Consider the following 16964-nt stretch of genomic DNA (forward strand, 5'->3'; position numbering starts at 1 on the left):
CCTTCCATCCACGATTTCTCTCTCTCTCTCTCTCTCTCTCTCTCTCTCTCTCTCTCTCTCTCTCTCTCTCTCTCTCTCTCTCTCTCTCTCTCTCTCTCTCTCCTCCTCTAACACTAATATTTGTCTCTCCTTACAACTAATAAAAATAGTGACTCGCGAAAATCTTTTGGCCGCGGTATCTGTGTTTACCATCCATGCCAGATTATCGTACTCAGAGCCTCATGTTTACCCGTTTCTGAGCCATAGCTATTGCCAAAAAGCACCAATAATTAACCATTTTAACGATAACTATATATCCAGGCAGTTATTGGGGTCGAGGAGGCAGTTTTGGGGTCAGAAATCGATAAACATAAGAGGTTGAGTACGAGACAATCTGGCAATGTTGGTGTTTACTCGCTCAGCTGACTCCGAGCGAGGCAGCGCAGTGACAGTGAGGTGGTGCGCCGTGCGTCCCGTACTGCCGTGCCTCCCGTGCCTCGCCCATGGCACCCGCCCACGATGGAACCTGACAGTGACAAGTTCTGGTACGTGCACAGCTGCGACCTGGACGTGAACATACAGGTCAAGATTGGCACCTTGGACGGGCGGCGAGAGAAGCCCAACTACGAGGCCCTCCTGAAGGACCCGCTGCTCAAGTTCTCGGGGCTGCACCAGGCGGCCTGCTCCGACCTGTACGTGTCCTGCCAGGTGTACGCCGAGGACAAGGAGCTGGCCCTGCCCGTGCGCACCTCCCACAAGGCCTTCTCCGCCCGATGGAACTGGAACGAGTGGCTGACCCTGCCCCTGCGCTTCAGTGACCTGCCCCGCAATGCCGTGCTGGCCCTGACCATCCATGACTGCTATGGCCCCCGGCGCAGCGAGCCCATCGGCGGCACCACCATCTCCTTCTTCGGCAAGCATGGCGTCTTCCGGCAGGGCCTCCACGACCTGCGGGTGTGGCCCAACACTGTGGCGCATCCTGAGAATACCCCGGGCAAGGTGCAGGACCCGGGCAAGGACCAGATGCAGCGCCTCGCCAAGCTGGCCAAGAAGCACCGGAATGGCCAGATGATGAAGGTGGACTGGCTGGACCGCCTCACCTTCCGGGAGATCGAGCTGATCAATGAGCGGGAGAAGCGGTCGTCCAACTCCATGTACCTGATGGTGGAGTTCCCGAGGGTGGAGCACGAGGGCGTCATCTACTCGGTGGTGTGGTGGGAGCGCGGAGACCAGGACGAGTACGAACACAGGACCAGCGGGAACATCGTGCGCATCCCGGACCCAGAGATCGCCTTGGAGAACCTGCAGGAGGCCAAGCACCACCGCCTAAACAGGTCTCTCCGCTCTGGGGTCACAGACAAGGACCTAAAGCCCAATCTCTCCATCCGCAACACTCTCCACGTGATCATTGAATACCCGCCCACCAAGCAGCTGACCAGTGACGAGCAGGACATGGTCTGGAAATACCGCTTCTATCTCAGCAACCAGAAGAAGGCGCTCACAAAATTCCTGAAGGGCGTTAACTGGAAGCTGTCTGGGGAGGCCAAGCAAGCCATTGAGCTGCTGGGGAAGTGGGTGCCTCCAGATGTGGATGATGCCTTGGAGCTGCTTGGGCCGGGCTTCACACAGCCTGAGGTGAGGCGCTATGCTGTGGAACGCCTCGGTCTGGCCTCAGATGAAGACCTCTTACTCTACCTCCTCCAGCTGGTGCAGGCTCTGAAGTACGAGGCTCTGGACAACATCGACATGAGCCTCTGTGATGTCTCCCACTACTCCTCCAGTGACACAAGTGGGCAGACCGAAGACACCGTGTCAGAGCACTCGTCACAGCAAGACAAGATGGCCAGTTCTGCGGGGTCAACCAGTGCTGACCTAACCCAGTCAACCTCATCATCCCTTGAGGAGAGCGAGGCCGCCACCATCCAGCGCTCGCCTTCATCATCACTCTTGGTAGAACAGGACAGCTCGGACCCGTCAGCTGCAGTGACGGATTCTGTGCTGCTCCCAGAGTTGGCTGAGGGGGAAACAGAGCTGGACTTGGCCTCCTTCCTGATCCAGAGGGCCTGCAAGAACCCTACACTGGCCAACTACCTCTACTGGTACCTGCAGGTCGAGTGTGAGGACCAAGCGGTCGGCCTCAAGCATGATGCAAAGGTGAGCTCAAACTAAGGGCAAAAGAGAGGCAATATTCCTATCGTCACCCTCGTCAACAAACTGCCTAAGTAATTTTTGGTAATTTGGAGATTTGGGGATAAATCAATTTTTCATCCTGTGATGTACATTTTGGCATAATTTCCCTTGCCAGTGTAGGGTGTAAGTGTTCTAAAATTGCCTTGACTTTTCTGCCTATTTCACATTCCAACTTAGAAAATTACTTTTTTTTTTCAACTTCATGAAGTAGAAAAAATAAGTCTGGCAGTTTGTTAGTGCAGGTGATGCTTTACCAGGCATTTCTAGATGCTAAAACCTCATTGTTTTGATATTTTTTTCTAACTCAATTCCTAAACCCCCCCCCCCCCCCCCAAAAAAAAAAAAAATAAGACTGGTATTATTTGGGATAGTTTTCTAATTTAACTCTGTAATGCTGTGTTAACTCGATAGTCTGCTGCTCTCTTGCCCTCTCAAATAGCAGAATCTTCCTCCTACCAGTATTTACTTTCAACTTTCTCCCCCTACACATCATGCACCTCCTGGATAATCAACAGAGCCTGCATAGTATAGCACTGCTAGCCACCAGTCTGATGCAAGCTTCTGCTCATTCTGAAACACGAGAAAAAGTAATTTAAGCCAGAGGGGAGAAATAAACTTTTCCTTGTCCAGGAACCCAACTTTAACCAGCAAGATTGGCAGCCACCACCAATTAGGGTCCACGACTAAGTTGGGTTGGTGGCTTTCCTTGTTGGGCAGGTCACAATACTGCCTGCATTCTGTTTCAACAATATGGCAGTTTTTTTATTTTGTGCTTGTCCCGGCAGGTACGTGAAATGTACTTGTGGGTGCTGCGTCGCTTCAAGTTGGCCCTCCAGCAGGGGAGCCGCGAGGCACGGCAGACCAGGGCGTCCCTCGCCAGGCAGGACCACTTTGTGGACCAGCTGGTGTCCCACGTCAAGGTAAGCATTTGCTCATTCATTGTCCTTTGTTCTAACCCTACAGGTTTCTCTTTCTTATTTCAAAATTTTTATTTATGGTATTTACAGTAAAAAGGACACACACAGTTTTACCAGCAGTATAAGCTGACCATTACCTGTAAAGGAAATCGGTATGAGTTTATTTACTTTTCAGACTGTCTCTAAGGAGAGTGGAAATCGTGTTCGCAGGATGGAGAAGCTGCAACAACTACTATTTGCCGACCCTGATAGTACAAAATTTAACTTTGCCAACTTTGAGCAGCTTGCCCTGCCATTGGATCCTGAGGTAAGTGGCCAAGTGGGGAGGCTTCAGCAATACCTTTTCACTTGTTATGAGTCTGCTTCCCAAATTACAGCAGACAGTTGAATAAGCAATTTCTGTTAATGATCATCCCTCAAAATGTCCCTATTGAAAGGCAGGTGTTTTGGGGCCACATTGTATTTTTTTGTTCGATATCACATGAGGAGACGAGAAGCAAGCATCAGGGATCATGGAACAGACAAAGACTGATGGTACAGTGATCAAAATGGTATGATGATAGAAATGAATAAGAAATTGACTGTGCTAGGCTGCACAATGCCCAGAACTGATGGCAGGAGGGAGTACACTAAAATCAGACAGAGGTGGAGAGATTAAGTAGAGCCTTAGCCTGAGCAGGCTGGAGTACACTAACATAGGCAAGGAGATCTGGGATATGTTAGTGAAGGCCATTGTTCTGCAATGGACTAATAATGACTGGTCATGGTGAAGTTATGAAGGGAGATGAGAGGAGAAAGAATTTGTGTTAAAAATGGAAGCCCCAAATAGGACTATCATTTGCTGCTGATGGTGATGATGATGATATATTTTGTTGAGTCAGCCTCCCTGCTTAGTATAGGTCAGTCAGGACACCTGCCAGCCACAGGGTGAGGGGGACACAGGTGTGTGGCAGGTGTTGTTGACTTGCACCACCACCACACCCCATGAGTCATGCACCCTGTACTGCTTCCACACAACCATTGTTGTGCTGGCACTAAAGATAATTCATTCATGTAAACTGACACTTTGTAGTTTGTATGTGGTACACGGAGACTCTTGTTTAAGTCGATCGCGTGCAAATATTTTGGATCCTTCTGTCATGAGAGCAGCCATGTATCAGCCAGTTTGTTATTCATGCACAACAGATATTCTAGCCAGTAATAGTGCCCTGGATACAGTGGCCACATCTAGAATCCTTTAACAATTCAGCATAAAATTCCTGAATGTATTGATAATTTTGTCACAGTCCAATTGGCTAGCAGCTATTTACAGTAAACTGTTATGTGTGACAAACTACCCAATGAGTGGGACACAAAGTCATCATATCTGGAAGTTCATTATTTCCAGATGTTTTAATAAGGGCAAGGTACTGTATTGAATAAAAGAAAAATCTTTTTAGCGGCAGTCATGTAATGTTTTTATGTAAAAGTTTGTCAATTGTTCAAATTGATCAGAAAAATTGTTTTTTTGTTAGAAAATTATGTGGTATCTATATCTGTCTATCTATATAGAAATATTTTGTTTGTTTATATGGTTGGATAAATCATTCTTCCATTAAATATAGGTTCATTAAATAGTAATGATAGTCTTTGAATGTACAAAACTATTACTCCTATTTTGTACCCTTGTTCTCGTTACAGATCCAGGTGAACGGCATCCTCCGGGGGGGCGTGACGCTCTTCAAGTCCGCCCTGGAGCCCTGCCGGCTGGCCTTCAGGACGGCCACCGAGGAGGAGTATGTGGCAATCTTCAAACACGGGGATGACTTGCGGCAGGATCAGCTCATCATTCAGGTAGCCGGACATGAGCTGAGCAACCTCTCTCATCCCTCAGGCCTTTGTGTTGGGGTTCATAGAAGACTGCATGATCTGGGTGGGGCAGAGACTAATTCTCTAAGCTGTGATGACTTGCACAAGGTTACACAAGGATGAGGAGAGGCATCCATGAGGCTAGTCTACTTATACGTATGGTAGCTCCTGAGGATCATTTGATTACCATCTGCCTTTCCCATCCATAGATTTATCTGATTCCTATTTGAACCTCTCTGTCATATATGTGCTGATTGCTTAACCTGTCTGCTGTGATTGGCATGGATTTGGCTTTCACTGGTAGCCTGGTAACATATAGTCCCAGGTTTTTCTCTGCCTCTGTGGTGGATAGTGGAGTGTTTCCCATGTGGTATTGGTATGCTGGATTTCCCCTCCCAAGGTGCAGGACTACATTTTTCTTCATTGAATTGTAGCAGCCACTTTTTGTTTCATTTCTGTAGCTTGGTGAGGTCTTCTTGTAGGAAATCTGCGGTTAAGAGGTTGAGGGATGGAAAACAAAAACATGACACCTGCCACAGTGATTTTATGCATTGAGATACAGTGCATCATGTCCAGTGTATAGCTACCCCTGTTGTAGATATTTTGTTCTTTTAAGATAGAGTACATTCCTGATCCATGCTTGGTTGTCTCTTGTCAGATATTTTGTTCTTTTAAGATAGAGTACATTCCTGATCCATGGTTGGTTGTCTCTTGTCAGATATTTTGTTCTCTTAAGATAGAGTACATTCCTGATCCATGGTTGGTTGTCTCTTGTCAGATATTTTGTTCTCTTAAGATAGAGTACATTCCTGATCCATGGTTGGTTGTCTCTTGTCAGATATTTTGTTCTTTTAAGATAGAGTACATTCCTGATCCATGCTTGGTTGTCTCTTGTCAGATATTTTGTTCTTTAAGACATAGTACTACATTCTTATCCCATGTATGACTGCCCTTCTAATAGGACATTTTGTTATCCGAAGAAAATATACAATCTTTTCCTAGGGTTAGTTTTACCTGCCGTTACAGTGAATAATTTTTCCGCTAGATCATCACTCTGATGGACCGGCTTCTGAGGCGTGAAAACCTGGACCTCAAGCTCACGCCGTACAAGGTCTTGGCCACGAGCAGCAAACACGGCTTCGTCCAGTTCATTGAGTCCCGGTCGGTGGCAGACGTAAGTAGTTTTCACTCTCGTTGTTCTCCTCCCGTAAGTCTGTCTGTAACTTTTGTGTGTTGTAGTAGGTCATACTGTGCATTTCTTGTTCATGGAGGTTTGGATTATGTGAGATTAAAATGTCATTTGCATCTTAAAGTTTGGCTCGATCGTCACTCAGTTTTTGGTGGTAAATGAGGTGGGTGATTTTTATTTTTATTTTTATTTATTTATTTATTTATTTTTTTTTTTTTAGGGGGGGGGGGAACTTGACAAGCAGGAGGAGGAATGATTGCTGTCAAATTTATGCACACACACTCACACACTTCAGAATTTTTTTTCCTCTCTATCTTCATGTTATTATTGATTAAATTCATATTTTCATGACCCATAATGTTCTTCACCATTCATTTTCTCTGTCTCCCTCTGTCTCTCCCTCTCTCTCTCTCTCACCACTCTGGCAAGGCAAACACTTTTCCTTAACCTTCGACAACACACCGAGACAGACTTGACCCTTTTTCTCCTCCCTGATCCCACCAACACCCGATCCCTCCCTTAGGTGTTGCGTGTCGACGGGGGGATCCTCAACTTCTTCCGCAACGTTGCACCCTGCGAGACCGGCCCATACGGCATCTCCTCGGAAGTGATGGATACCTACATCCGTTCGTGCGCCGGCTACTGCGTCATTACCTACCTCTTGGGGATTGGGGACCGCCACCTCGATAACCTTCTCCTCACACATAACGGCAACCTTTTCCACATCGACTTTGGCTACATCCTTGGCCGGGACCCCAAGCCTCTCCCCCCTCCGATGAAACTGAGTCGGGAGATGGTTGAAGGGATGGGCGGGACGCACTCCGAATTCTATCTCGAGTTCCGAAAGTTGTGCTACACTGCTTTCCATCAGTTGCGGCGCCATTCCAACCTCATACTCAATCTTTTCTCCCTCATGGTGGATGCCAATGTGCCAGATATTGCCCTCGAGCCTGATAAGACAGTGCGAAAGGTCGAGGACAAGTTCCGTTTGGACCTGAGTGACGAGGAGGCTGTGAGCTACATGCAGATGCTAATTGATGACTCTGTGAACGCGGTAGTCGCAGCGGTGGTGGAGCAGCTACACAAGTTTGCACAGTACATCAGAAAGTGAGGTGAAGGGACTGAGATTTTAGGCGATAGAGACATTTGAGAGGAAAGGACGTGTTGCATAAGGATGTGTGGAAATGTTAAACTAGAGGAATGTTTTCAATAGTGAGGTGTAAGTTAGAGATTATAGGTGAAAAAGACATTTGAGATGAAAGTGTGTGTGGAAAAGGTTAATTAGGACAAATGTTTTTAAGAGAGAGGTGAAAGTGAGAGACTAAAGGTGAAAAAGACATTTGAGATTTAAGTGTTGCATAAGTGTGAGGTAAAGTACAGTAATGTCTGTGTAAAGAAGGCTAGTGGAGGGTGTATTAGGGAAAGGTCAACCAGGAAACGATAATTGATAAGGATTTTGTACATCGTTGGTTTGTATGTTTTGTGTGTATATACATGAGGGTGAGTCACTGAGAAGCGCAGGAGAAGATTTTTAAGTAAAGAGTTTGTGGTGTGAGTGGATGCATGTAGGAACAAATGAGAAAGTTATAAAGTTTATGAAAATACATGCAAGTTTTATCCGAAATATATACCGTGGACCCTTGATTTTGCAGACTTAAAAGTTGGGTCAGGGTTGTCTGGAAAAATTAGAAAAGTTAAATTATAAATGATCTTGAGTAGTAAACATTTCCTGCAGCAAATGCCACTGCTAAGTCTAGTCCAGTTTGATGATGTCATGTTTGTGTGGCTCAGATTGTCTGCTTGCATGTGTTTGTGCTCATTGTCGTGCTAAGACAAGACCAGTGCTCAGCTAGTGTCAGGCCTATTGTGCTGTATACTGTACTGCAAAGCTTGGGGCATCAACTCATGGCCAGGGATATGTAAACACCACTGCCACTGTTCAGTATCTGATGGACATGCTGTGAATTATGGTTGGCTTTTGGAGAAGGGATTGTACTGTGGTAGACTTTAGATCACCCAGAATTTTGATAAGAAAATTGTGGGTCAGGAAAATCAAGGCTTTAATATGAGAGCATAAAGCATCTCATGAGGCAGTGCATATAATGAAGCAAATTTCAAAAAGGATTTCATAAAATTAAGATATTAGTTTAAGTAAGGCCTATGGAAATAGTTTCAGATATTTTGCATCAACTGTGCATCAACTTCATAAACTTTATTTCTAGAATAGAAAATACCAACTGTCATGAAGCATAAATTTATGATTTCTTTACAGGAAAGATGACATTTTGCATTTTAAGTACTACCCAAGTTGTTTTTGTGTGGATAATAATCAGTAATTTTAATGGCAAGGCTCAAGGGGTTGCCAAGGCTTGAGAGGCAGGCGGTCATGACCCAGCCCGGTGTCCTGTTTTTCCACGTCCTCTTATTTCTGGTCGTCCGTTTTGTTTATAAACCAAGAGGCGAATTGCTATTAACACGTACGGATCCGTGTATGCAGCTGGTTGGGTGTACATGGCTGTCCCCCCAGTGTTTTCAAGCACGGGATGGCATATTGTTTTATTCTATCATAGGAAAACATCAATGAATCTAGTACAGTGCTCTGTTTTGTAATAGGTGAAGTGAAGGACCAATAAATAGCCTTCATGCAGTGATTCATCAGTAGATTTATGGGAAGTAGCATCTTGCTATTTTCAAAAAACAAAATTGTCTTATCTGACCAGCTGCGTACACAGGTCCGTGTTCATAGCAATCTGACTTTTGGTTTGTAAACAAAACGGATGCCAGAAATAGGAGGACATGGAGAAACACAACACCGGCAACAGGAGACTCGTGGATCTGAGGGCATTTTTTGAGAGACAGTTGAAAGGTGTTGTCAGATTTTATATATGTACATTTTTTGAAATGTTGTTGTAAGTTTGAATTTATAATAAACAACGCTTTTTCAAGACCATAGGTACTATTCATACACATGTTTGTTTGCTTGCTTTTTTACATGAGCAAACCTAGGAAGATGTCATTGGTCTGTTGCTCTGTTCTCCATTTCCTTTCTTCTTTTAGTGATTTTCTGATTCTTCTTCCATCCTTCCTGCTCTGAGTCTTTTGATGTCATCTTTCCATCTTTTCTTGGTTGTTTCCTATCTTCTTTTAAATATTCTCACTCTTCTTTTATCCTTCCAGGCATCTTTTACCTTCTCAGACTCAGGACTTTACATTTTTCTTCACTGAATTGTAGCAGCCACTTTTTGTTCTATTCCTGTAGCTTGGTGATGTCTTCTTGTAGGAAATCCACAGTCAAGGGGTTAAAACATCTCATTTCTTCATCCAATATGTATAATGTTATGACAAGGAGGACAGGAGATGAAAGATTTGAACAGAGCAGGGCTAGATCTCCTTAACACTTCTTAGGACAGAGGGATGAAGGAGGAAATGCTTTACAGAAGGATCAAGACAATTAGGACAGATTATATTGCTGGAGATGGGATGCTACTAATGGGGAGATGAATGTGAGAAAGCTGAGATTTATATTGCAGGAGGTGGGATGCTGATGATGGGGAGATGAAAGGGAGAAAACTGAGATTATATTGCAGGAGCTGGGGGATGCTGATGATGGGGAGATGAGAGGGAGAAAACTGAGATTATATTGCAGGAGCTGGGAGATGGGATGCTGGGGGATGTTGATGATGGGGAGATGAATGTGAGAAAGTTGAGATTATATTGCAGGAACTGGGAGATGGGATGCTGGGGGATGTTGATGATGGGGAGATGAGAGGGAGAAAACTGAGATTATATTGCAGGAGCTGGGAGATGGGATGCTGGGGTACGCTGATGGTTGGGAGATGAATGTGAGAGAACTGAGATGATGAAGGTTCGCAGATGGAAATTGATGCTGTGGGTGTGGAGATGAACGTGGAGAGAGAGAGAGAGAGAGAGAGAGAGAGAGAGGGGGTGGGGGGGAGGGTAAAAGGAAAATACAGCCAATTCAAAGCGAAATATAAATAGATAAGTAAATAAATAGATAAAGTAAGAAGCAAAAAGCAGCAAATTCGACGTCCATTCCAGCAGTTCAGGAAATATAGGTGTTGGATAAGTCTTTGTAAAGGTCCAATATGATGGCGGTAGTGTATCCTGAATGATTATGTGGAAGTTATACATGATTGCATTGACTTTTATCCTTCTATCTTTTTTTGGTCTTCCTCCATAAAAAAAAACACCTCATTCCTTCATCCATGTATATAATGCTATGTGGAGGAGGAGGAGGAGGGGGAGGAAAGGGAATGCAGGATTAAACGTTATCTTCCCTCTGTTCTATTACTTTTTCTCTTTTTTTCTTTTCCTGGGTTTCAATTATATCATCTTACTTTCGTTTTTCTATTATTCCACAGTCTTTTCACAAAATAAAGACAAAATCGACCAGACCCAGACCAAAGTAAACAATCACCAGCCATCTGTGACATCAAGATCAAGGTCAAGCTTCCCTTCAAACTGGCGGCGGAGGGTGGCGGCAATACAAGGTACATATTTATCACATTTATCCGCCCTTATTAACGTTTTATAGGCCTTGGTTTAGTGAGGGGTATGTTAAGGAGCTGCATAGGCTGTAAGAGGAGAATTTGCTCGCTGGTGACTTCTAAAAATGGCTGTTTGAGATTGAGTGGATGGCTTGATCCGTACCTGTTGTTACCTGTTACCTTTGTCATTGTTACCTGTTGGCTGTTACCATCGTCATTGTTTCCTGTTACCTTCGTCATTGTTACCTGTTGCCATCTGTTATCATCGTCATTGTTTCCTGTTGCCTGTTACCTTCGTCATTGTTACCTGTTGCCATCTGTTATCATCGTCATTGTTTCCTGTTGGCTGTTACCTTCGTCATTGTTACCATCGTCATTGTTTCCTGTTACCTTCGTCATTGTTTCCTGTTGCCATCTGTTATCATCGTCATTGTTTCCTGTTGCCTGTTACCTTCGTCATTGTTTCCTGTTGCCTGTTACCTTCGTCATTGTTTCCTGTTGCCTGTTACCTTCGTCATTGTTACCTGTTACCATCTGTTACCATCGTCATTGTTACCTGTTGCCATCTGTTATCATTGTCATTGTTTCCTGTTGGCTGTTACCTTCGTCATTGTTTCCTGTTACCTTCGTCATTGTTACCTGTTGCCATCTGTTACCATCGTCATTGTTTCCTGTTGCCTGTCACCGGCCACTTGTTGTCAAGGCTGCAGGAGCGAAAAATAAATGGCAGTCTATATGGGGGCGGCGCACAGCCCTCCTGGTGAACCAATACCTGGGGAAATCTTGTCTTGTCGTTGTTTAGGTGACGTTCACTACGGTCACCTTGGGAGTCCACCAGCCCTATAGTACTGTGCTCCACTCCTGATGTCTGCTTTCCTGCTAACCTAACATAACCCCAAACAGTTACCATAGATCTTGACTCAGAAAATTCATATATGCTTCCTTACTAATGAGACTTTCTATACAGCAAAGTGAGGTCATTCTTTGTTGATTTATACCATAAGATGCTGCTATCATGTGTTTGGAGATACCCTAAACTTAACCTAACCTAACCTAACAAAATCCCAAACAGTTACTATAGGTCTTGACTCAGAAAATTCATATATACTTCCTTACTAATTAGACTTTCTATACAACAAAGTGAAGTCATTCTTTGTTGATTTATACTATAAACTTTCACACCCTTTGCAACCCTATGCAGTACACCTGTTTCAACCATAAATGTGTAGCTGGTGGGTGGTGAGCTGTGTCCATGAGTACCAAATATTTTTTCCACACTGCCCACCCCACACCCCACATAGCTGGTGATTGATGTGCCTTCCACAGGTCATGTCCAGGTAATGCTGCTCTCTGGAGTCACGATGGCTGCGGAGGAAGATGCTACCACCACCACCACACGCAGGTCAGCTGATGATTGCCATTGCTTTACAAGATTAAGTGTTTATGTCACACTTGCTCCCAAAATATGAATATTGTCTAATATGTTAATAAAAAATATATGAAGATTGTATCATTATGTAGATATTCAGTTGGATCGCTCCACCAGCTGGCATCCAGGTGAAAGCCGACATGGGATTTAAAATATAAATGTTGAAATGTTAAGCATTGTTTGGCTGAACAGCATCAACGGGTGGCATTGAGAAATGTTTAAACAATGAACAACAAAACATTTGTTAATATTTATTCTTTTTTTGTTTTTTTGCCAAACAATCCTTGCCATTTTGATATTTATATTTTAAATCTTGTGTTGGTTTTCACCTGGCTGTCAGCTGGTGGCCTTTTGAAGAAGGTTGCCTAAGGTTACTGAGTCATTGTATTGTATTGTTACTGTATCATTATTTTTTTTTTACTGTTATATTATTCTCACCATTTTGCTTCTTTGGTCTTGCTTTTAACAATCCTAAATTTTGTTGTCCGTTCAAATGGTCAGAAGATAACTTGGACATATTGTTATCAGTTAATTTTCTCAAAAATCAATCCTTATTACTGTGCGGGTGTTTCAGGCTTCGTGTCCGGCCACCCAAGCTCACGAAGGTGTTGCTGGAGATTGACGAAGAGGACATGAGCAACAGGAAGCCTGAGGTTACTCTGGAGAGCCTTTATCTTCAAAAGAACTGCAAGGACCCAATCCACACCCAGCTGGAAACCATTTTTGAGGACCCCCGTCCCAGCAAGGTGCAGCAGGGACAGGCCAGTCAGGATGAAGCCTTGCTGATGGCCAACAGAAAGCTGAAGCGCTACCTCGTCTTTCCCAGTCACTACCAACCCCCACGAAACAAGCTCAAGCAGCGGAAGCAGTGCGCACAAAGGTTCCAGAGGATAGCAAAGGTGCGTTTGCCAACGGGGAATGTGATCTCTGATGACGAGTTGCTTGCTGCTCTTTTATGTCTAGAGGAGGAGACTGCCACCCCTGGCCAGTATCAGGAGCAAGAGAGAGGGCTGTTGGATCCTCCTGGCACCTCTGCCCCCAACCTAGTGGAGGGGATGATCAGTGTTCACAACTCTTTGAATGGAGGTTTTGAGTCACCACTTTCACTTCCTAACCAAACACACAAGGAGGTAGCTTCAGCCCAGTCTCTATCCTCTGAGGAGAAGGGTCAGGGGCCAAGGTGTGACATGATCCCCAAAATTAATGGTGTCAGCCCCAGCACTTCTCTGACCTCCTCCAGCACTCACCAAAGCTCACCGCCCAAGATGTCTGCCCGTGAGAAAAGACTGAAGCGGAGGTCTGGCTTGGTGCTCCCACAGAGCAGTAGCAGCCCCTCCTCTTTTCCTGGTGATGCAGAGGCTGCAACAAACTCTAACTCACCTGAGTCTCCTCGTCCTAGGGTAGTAGGAAGGCCCAGGGGTAAAAGGCAAAGTGTATCACCCCAGATGATAGAACACCCCACATCATCCAAGGATGCTCAACTCAAGCTGGGGAGCAAGAGGAGTCCAGAGGCTGCCCCAGCCACAACCATCAAAAAGCATTACATGCTTAAGACCCCCCAGGAGACCACCAAAGACCCCGCCCCAACCTCTAAGCGTGGCAGAGGGCGTGGGAAGGACAAGAAGCCAAGATCCTCCAGGTTGAAGCCGTCCCTCACCCTCACCAACAACTCTCCCAGTGACAGTGTTGTCCCTGCCAGCAAGATACCACAACTGCTATCCACACTGCCATCACCACCAAAGGGCCAGTCACGCACACTCTTCAACTCACCAGTCGCCTGTGTTGTGCCAGCTGAGGGTGGAGATAGGATAGATGGAGAAAGAGGAGTGGAGGGAAGAGGAGGATCACCCACACCATCCCCCTCTGCTAGACTGGCTGCACCCTCCCTCCATGTCTCCCCAGCACAGCTCTCCCCCCTCAGTAAGCCCAAGAAGGTACGCCGCAGATCAGCAAGACTCAGCATAGGGTCAGAGGTCATTGATGGGCTGCGAGGGATGCAGAACGGCCATAGTGATGTTCCGCTGGGCACTGTCTGGGCTGCCTTCTCCCCCTTGGAAAAAACAACAGCGAGGAGGGCGGTAGACAACAGTTCACCACCCTCCACTGACACCGCCAAGAAAAAAGGAAGGAGGCGGTCAAATCTATTCAGCCACCTGGAGATGATGGACAGCCTGAGGGAGACTGCCATCACAACCACCACAGAAAGTACCTTGACTGTACCTGATCTCTCTGCCAGACCAGTCTCAGCTTCACCTCCATCCCTGCACCCCCCTACAAAACAAGACTCCCTCACTCCCCTACATCATTCTACCACTCCTGGAACTCCCATCACAGAGCCCACGCCCAATGTCGGCACTCCACATTCCTGTCCTCAACCTCTGTCAGCCGGTATGCAGCAAGGAGTAAGTGCCAAGCAGATGAAGCTCACTACAACCTCATCAGCAGATAATGCAGTGCCTCCAGGACATCCTCAAGCAGTGACTGAGGAGGCAGAGGAGGTGGGTAGCCTTGTGAGAGAGGAGCAGGGAGACGTCGTTCGCTCTGTCACCCCACGCTCTGGTTCTGATGACTCTAATTCTCCTTACTCACCCTTCACCGTTGCAAACACTGGCACGTACAACATTCTCGAGGCCTGTCCTGACCTATCATCCCCTTCCCTTTCCCCCTCCCCTCGTCCTATGGCTTCCTCGGCCCCTGCCAGTTTTCTCGCCTCATCTCAGACTCCTCCGGCCCTTGCCTTCACCCCATCAAAGACTCTGACGGCCCTCACGCTCATCCCAGCTCAGACTCCTGCTGCCCCAACCCTCACCCCATCTCCAACTCTGCCTGCTCCTTCCCTCACCCCATCTACAACTCTGCCTGTCCCAACCCTCACCCCAGCTCAGACTCCTGACCCTTCCCTCACCCCAGCTCAGACTCCTCCTGACCCTTCCCTCACCCCAGCTCAGACTCCTGACCCTTCCCTCACCCCAGTTCAGACTCCTGCCTCAACCCTCACCCCAGCTCCAACTCCACCCATCCCTTCCCCCACCCTAGCTCCAACTCTGCCTGCCCCTTCCCTCACCCTAGCTCAGACTCCTTCTGCCCCTGTCATTACTTCATCTCAAGCCATGCCTTCCTCTGCCATCACCCCATCTCAAGCCATACCTGCCCCTACCCTCACCCCATCTCAAGCTTTGCCTGCTCTTGCCCTCACCCCATCTCAAACTCTGCCTTCCCTTGTCATCACATCATCTCAGACTTTGCCTGCCCCTGCCATCACCCCATCTCAAATTCTGCCTGCCCCTGCCCTCACTCCATCTCAAACTCTGCCTTCCCTTGTCATCACATCATCTCAGACTTTGCCTGCCCCTGCCATCACCCCATCTCAAATTCTGCCTTCCCTTGTCATCACATCATCTCAGACTTTGCCTTCCCTTGCCATCACCCCATCTCAAGCCATACCTGCCTCTGTCATCACCCCATCTCAAGCTTTGCCTCCCCCTGCCCTCACCCCACTTCAAGCCATACCTACCTCTGCCATCACCCCATCTCAAGCTATACCTGCCCCAACTTTCACCCCAGCTCAAGTCATATTTGCCCAAGCCCTCACCCCATCTCAAGGTCCTCTTGCCCCAGCCCTCACCCTATCTCAAGCACTGCTTGCCCCAGCCCTCACCCCATCTCAAGCTCCACATGGCCCAGCCCTCACCTCATCTCAGGCTCACCTCACCCAGGGCACATCCTCTGAGAGTGACTCAGACTCCCCCATCCTCCAGGGCATCCTTGCCAACCACACCCTGGTCCAGGAGGGCCAGGTGTGCTACCCCCTCGCCCTCTTCCCATAGGCATCCGTCCCTGCTCCATGGCGGCAAGCTTTTTCATCATCATTCTTATTTTCTGCTTTTTTTAATTTTCATAGTTATAGCATTTCCTAAATTTACATTTATATGTTGTATTTTCTATTGAAAAACATGGCCAGCAATGAAGGATGAGACTAATTAATGTTTGTCAAGGTGTGTCCTGCCCTGAAGTGTTTCTGTTGCCAGGTGTTGGAACCCTTGCTCCCAGGACTGAGCCTGTGTCTTGTGGCCCGGGTAGATGTTGCTCCCTTCATTTATTGTTTGTGTTTTTCTTTTGTTTTGGGTTTGTTGCCTGTATGGAAAAAGCTTCTCTCTGAGGTAAATGGAAAGTTTTATTCATTCTATTAGGGATGATAACTGAATTTTTAGATTAATGTCTATAAAATGAACAGTGTATTCCAAAGTATATGTATTGCCTGCCATATTGGGCCAAATTTTATTTTGAAGATTCATTCATGCTTCTCTGTGCAATAAAACTTTATATCAAGTATTCTTGGTAGCTCCCATTAGTCCCTCTGTGTCATGTGGCTGAACACACCCTTGGCCTGTCCTGCCCCTTCTCACAGCAGCAGAGATTGCTGCATGATCTACTGTTAACATTTTATTCTTACTACACACATGCTGGAGGATGGCAAGACATCCTGAAATGCATATTATCAATTTATTATTGCCTGCTGCCTCCAAGGAGGTGATAATATTATTGTCATTGTCTGTCATTTCTGTCTGTCACCAAAATATCTAAATAATGGATCAATATATGTTGTCTCTAAAGGCAAATTAGGTGAATATCTCAATCTGAGTAGCATCTGGAAAAGTTCTGATAGTCTGAGTGAATGACGTCAGATAAGTGATAAAACCGACTTAATGACTGTGTTGACATACGGGGAAACCCTAAGACCTTAAGTGCTTCCAGGAGGCACTGAAGGTATTGGGGAGGCAGTCCAACCCTGAACATGAGTGCCTCCTGTTGTCACTGGGGAGGGCTGGGAGGTGGCCCAGCCCTTATCATGAATACTTGCTGTCCTGTTTCCTGCTGGAGTGGTCCACCGCCCTTTTGGTAAA

General features: G+C 46.3%; 2 protein-coding genes across 3 annotated transcripts; both read left to right on the forward strand.

The window, feature by feature from the left end:
* The first annotated feature begins 387 nt into the window (after nt 1-387).
* On the forward strand, nt 388-9071 carry LOC127010286 (phosphatidylinositol 3-kinase catalytic subunit type 3-like). Of its 2 annotated transcripts, XR_007763028.1 has the most exons (7): nt 388-2133; nt 2955-3089; nt 3262-3393; nt 4767-4919; nt 5980-6108; nt 6647-7360; nt 7451-9071. XR_007763028.1 is itself a non-coding variant. In XM_050884143.1 (6 exons), exons 1-6 carry the CDS (start codon nt 499-501, stop codon nt 7232-7234), a joined length of 2772 nt encoding a protein of 923 aa, XP_050740100.1. In that variant the 5' UTR covers nt 388-498; the 3' UTR covers nt 7235-9071. The 2 variants fall into 2 exon arrangements, 1 of the variants encoding a protein (XP_050740100.1); XM_050884143.1 differs by having other exon boundaries at nt 6647-9071.
* A 1411-nt stretch (nt 9072-10482) lies between these two features.
* Nucleotides 10483-16392, forward strand: LOC127010287 (mucin-2-like). The gene is made up of 3 exons (XM_050884144.1): nt 10483-10634; nt 11958-12033; nt 12635-16392. Exons 2-3 carry the CDS (start codon nt 11972-11974, stop codon nt 15885-15887), a joined length of 3315 nt encoding a protein of 1104 aa, XP_050740101.1. The 5' UTR covers nt 10483-10634; nt 11958-11971; the 3' UTR covers nt 15888-16392.
* Nucleotides 16393-16964: the final 572 nt, after the last annotated feature.

The sequence above is a fragment of the Eriocheir sinensis genome, chromosome 43, assembly GCF_024679095.1.
Source record: "Eriocheir sinensis breed Jianghai 21 chromosome 43, ASM2467909v1, whole genome shotgun sequence".
Classification (NCBI taxonomy): domain Eukaryota; kingdom Metazoa; phylum Arthropoda; class Malacostraca; order Decapoda; family Varunidae; genus Eriocheir; species Eriocheir sinensis.

Bases quoted from the DNA above. Each gene is read 5' to 3' on its own strand.
- LOC127010286 (XM_050884143.1), top strand. From the start codon at position 499: ATGGAACCTGACAGTGACAAGTTCTGGTACGTGCACAGCTGCGACCTG. The intron at 2,134-2,954 runs GTGAGCTCAAAC...TTGTCCCGGCAG, and splicing joins GCCTCAAGCATGATGCAAAG to GTACGTGAAATGTACTTGTG. The intron at 6,109-6,646 runs GTAAGTAGTTTT...TCCCTCCCTTAG, and splicing joins AGTCCCGGTCGGTGGCAGAC to GTGTTGCGTGTCGACGGGGG.
- LOC127010287 (XM_050884144.1), top strand. From the start codon at position 11,972: ATGCTGCTCTCTGGAGTCACGATGGCTGCGGAGGAAGATGCTACCACC. The intron at 12,034-12,634 runs GTCAGCTGATGA...CGGGTGTTTCAG, and splicing joins ACCACCACCACCACACGCAG to GCTTCGTGTCCGGCCACCCA.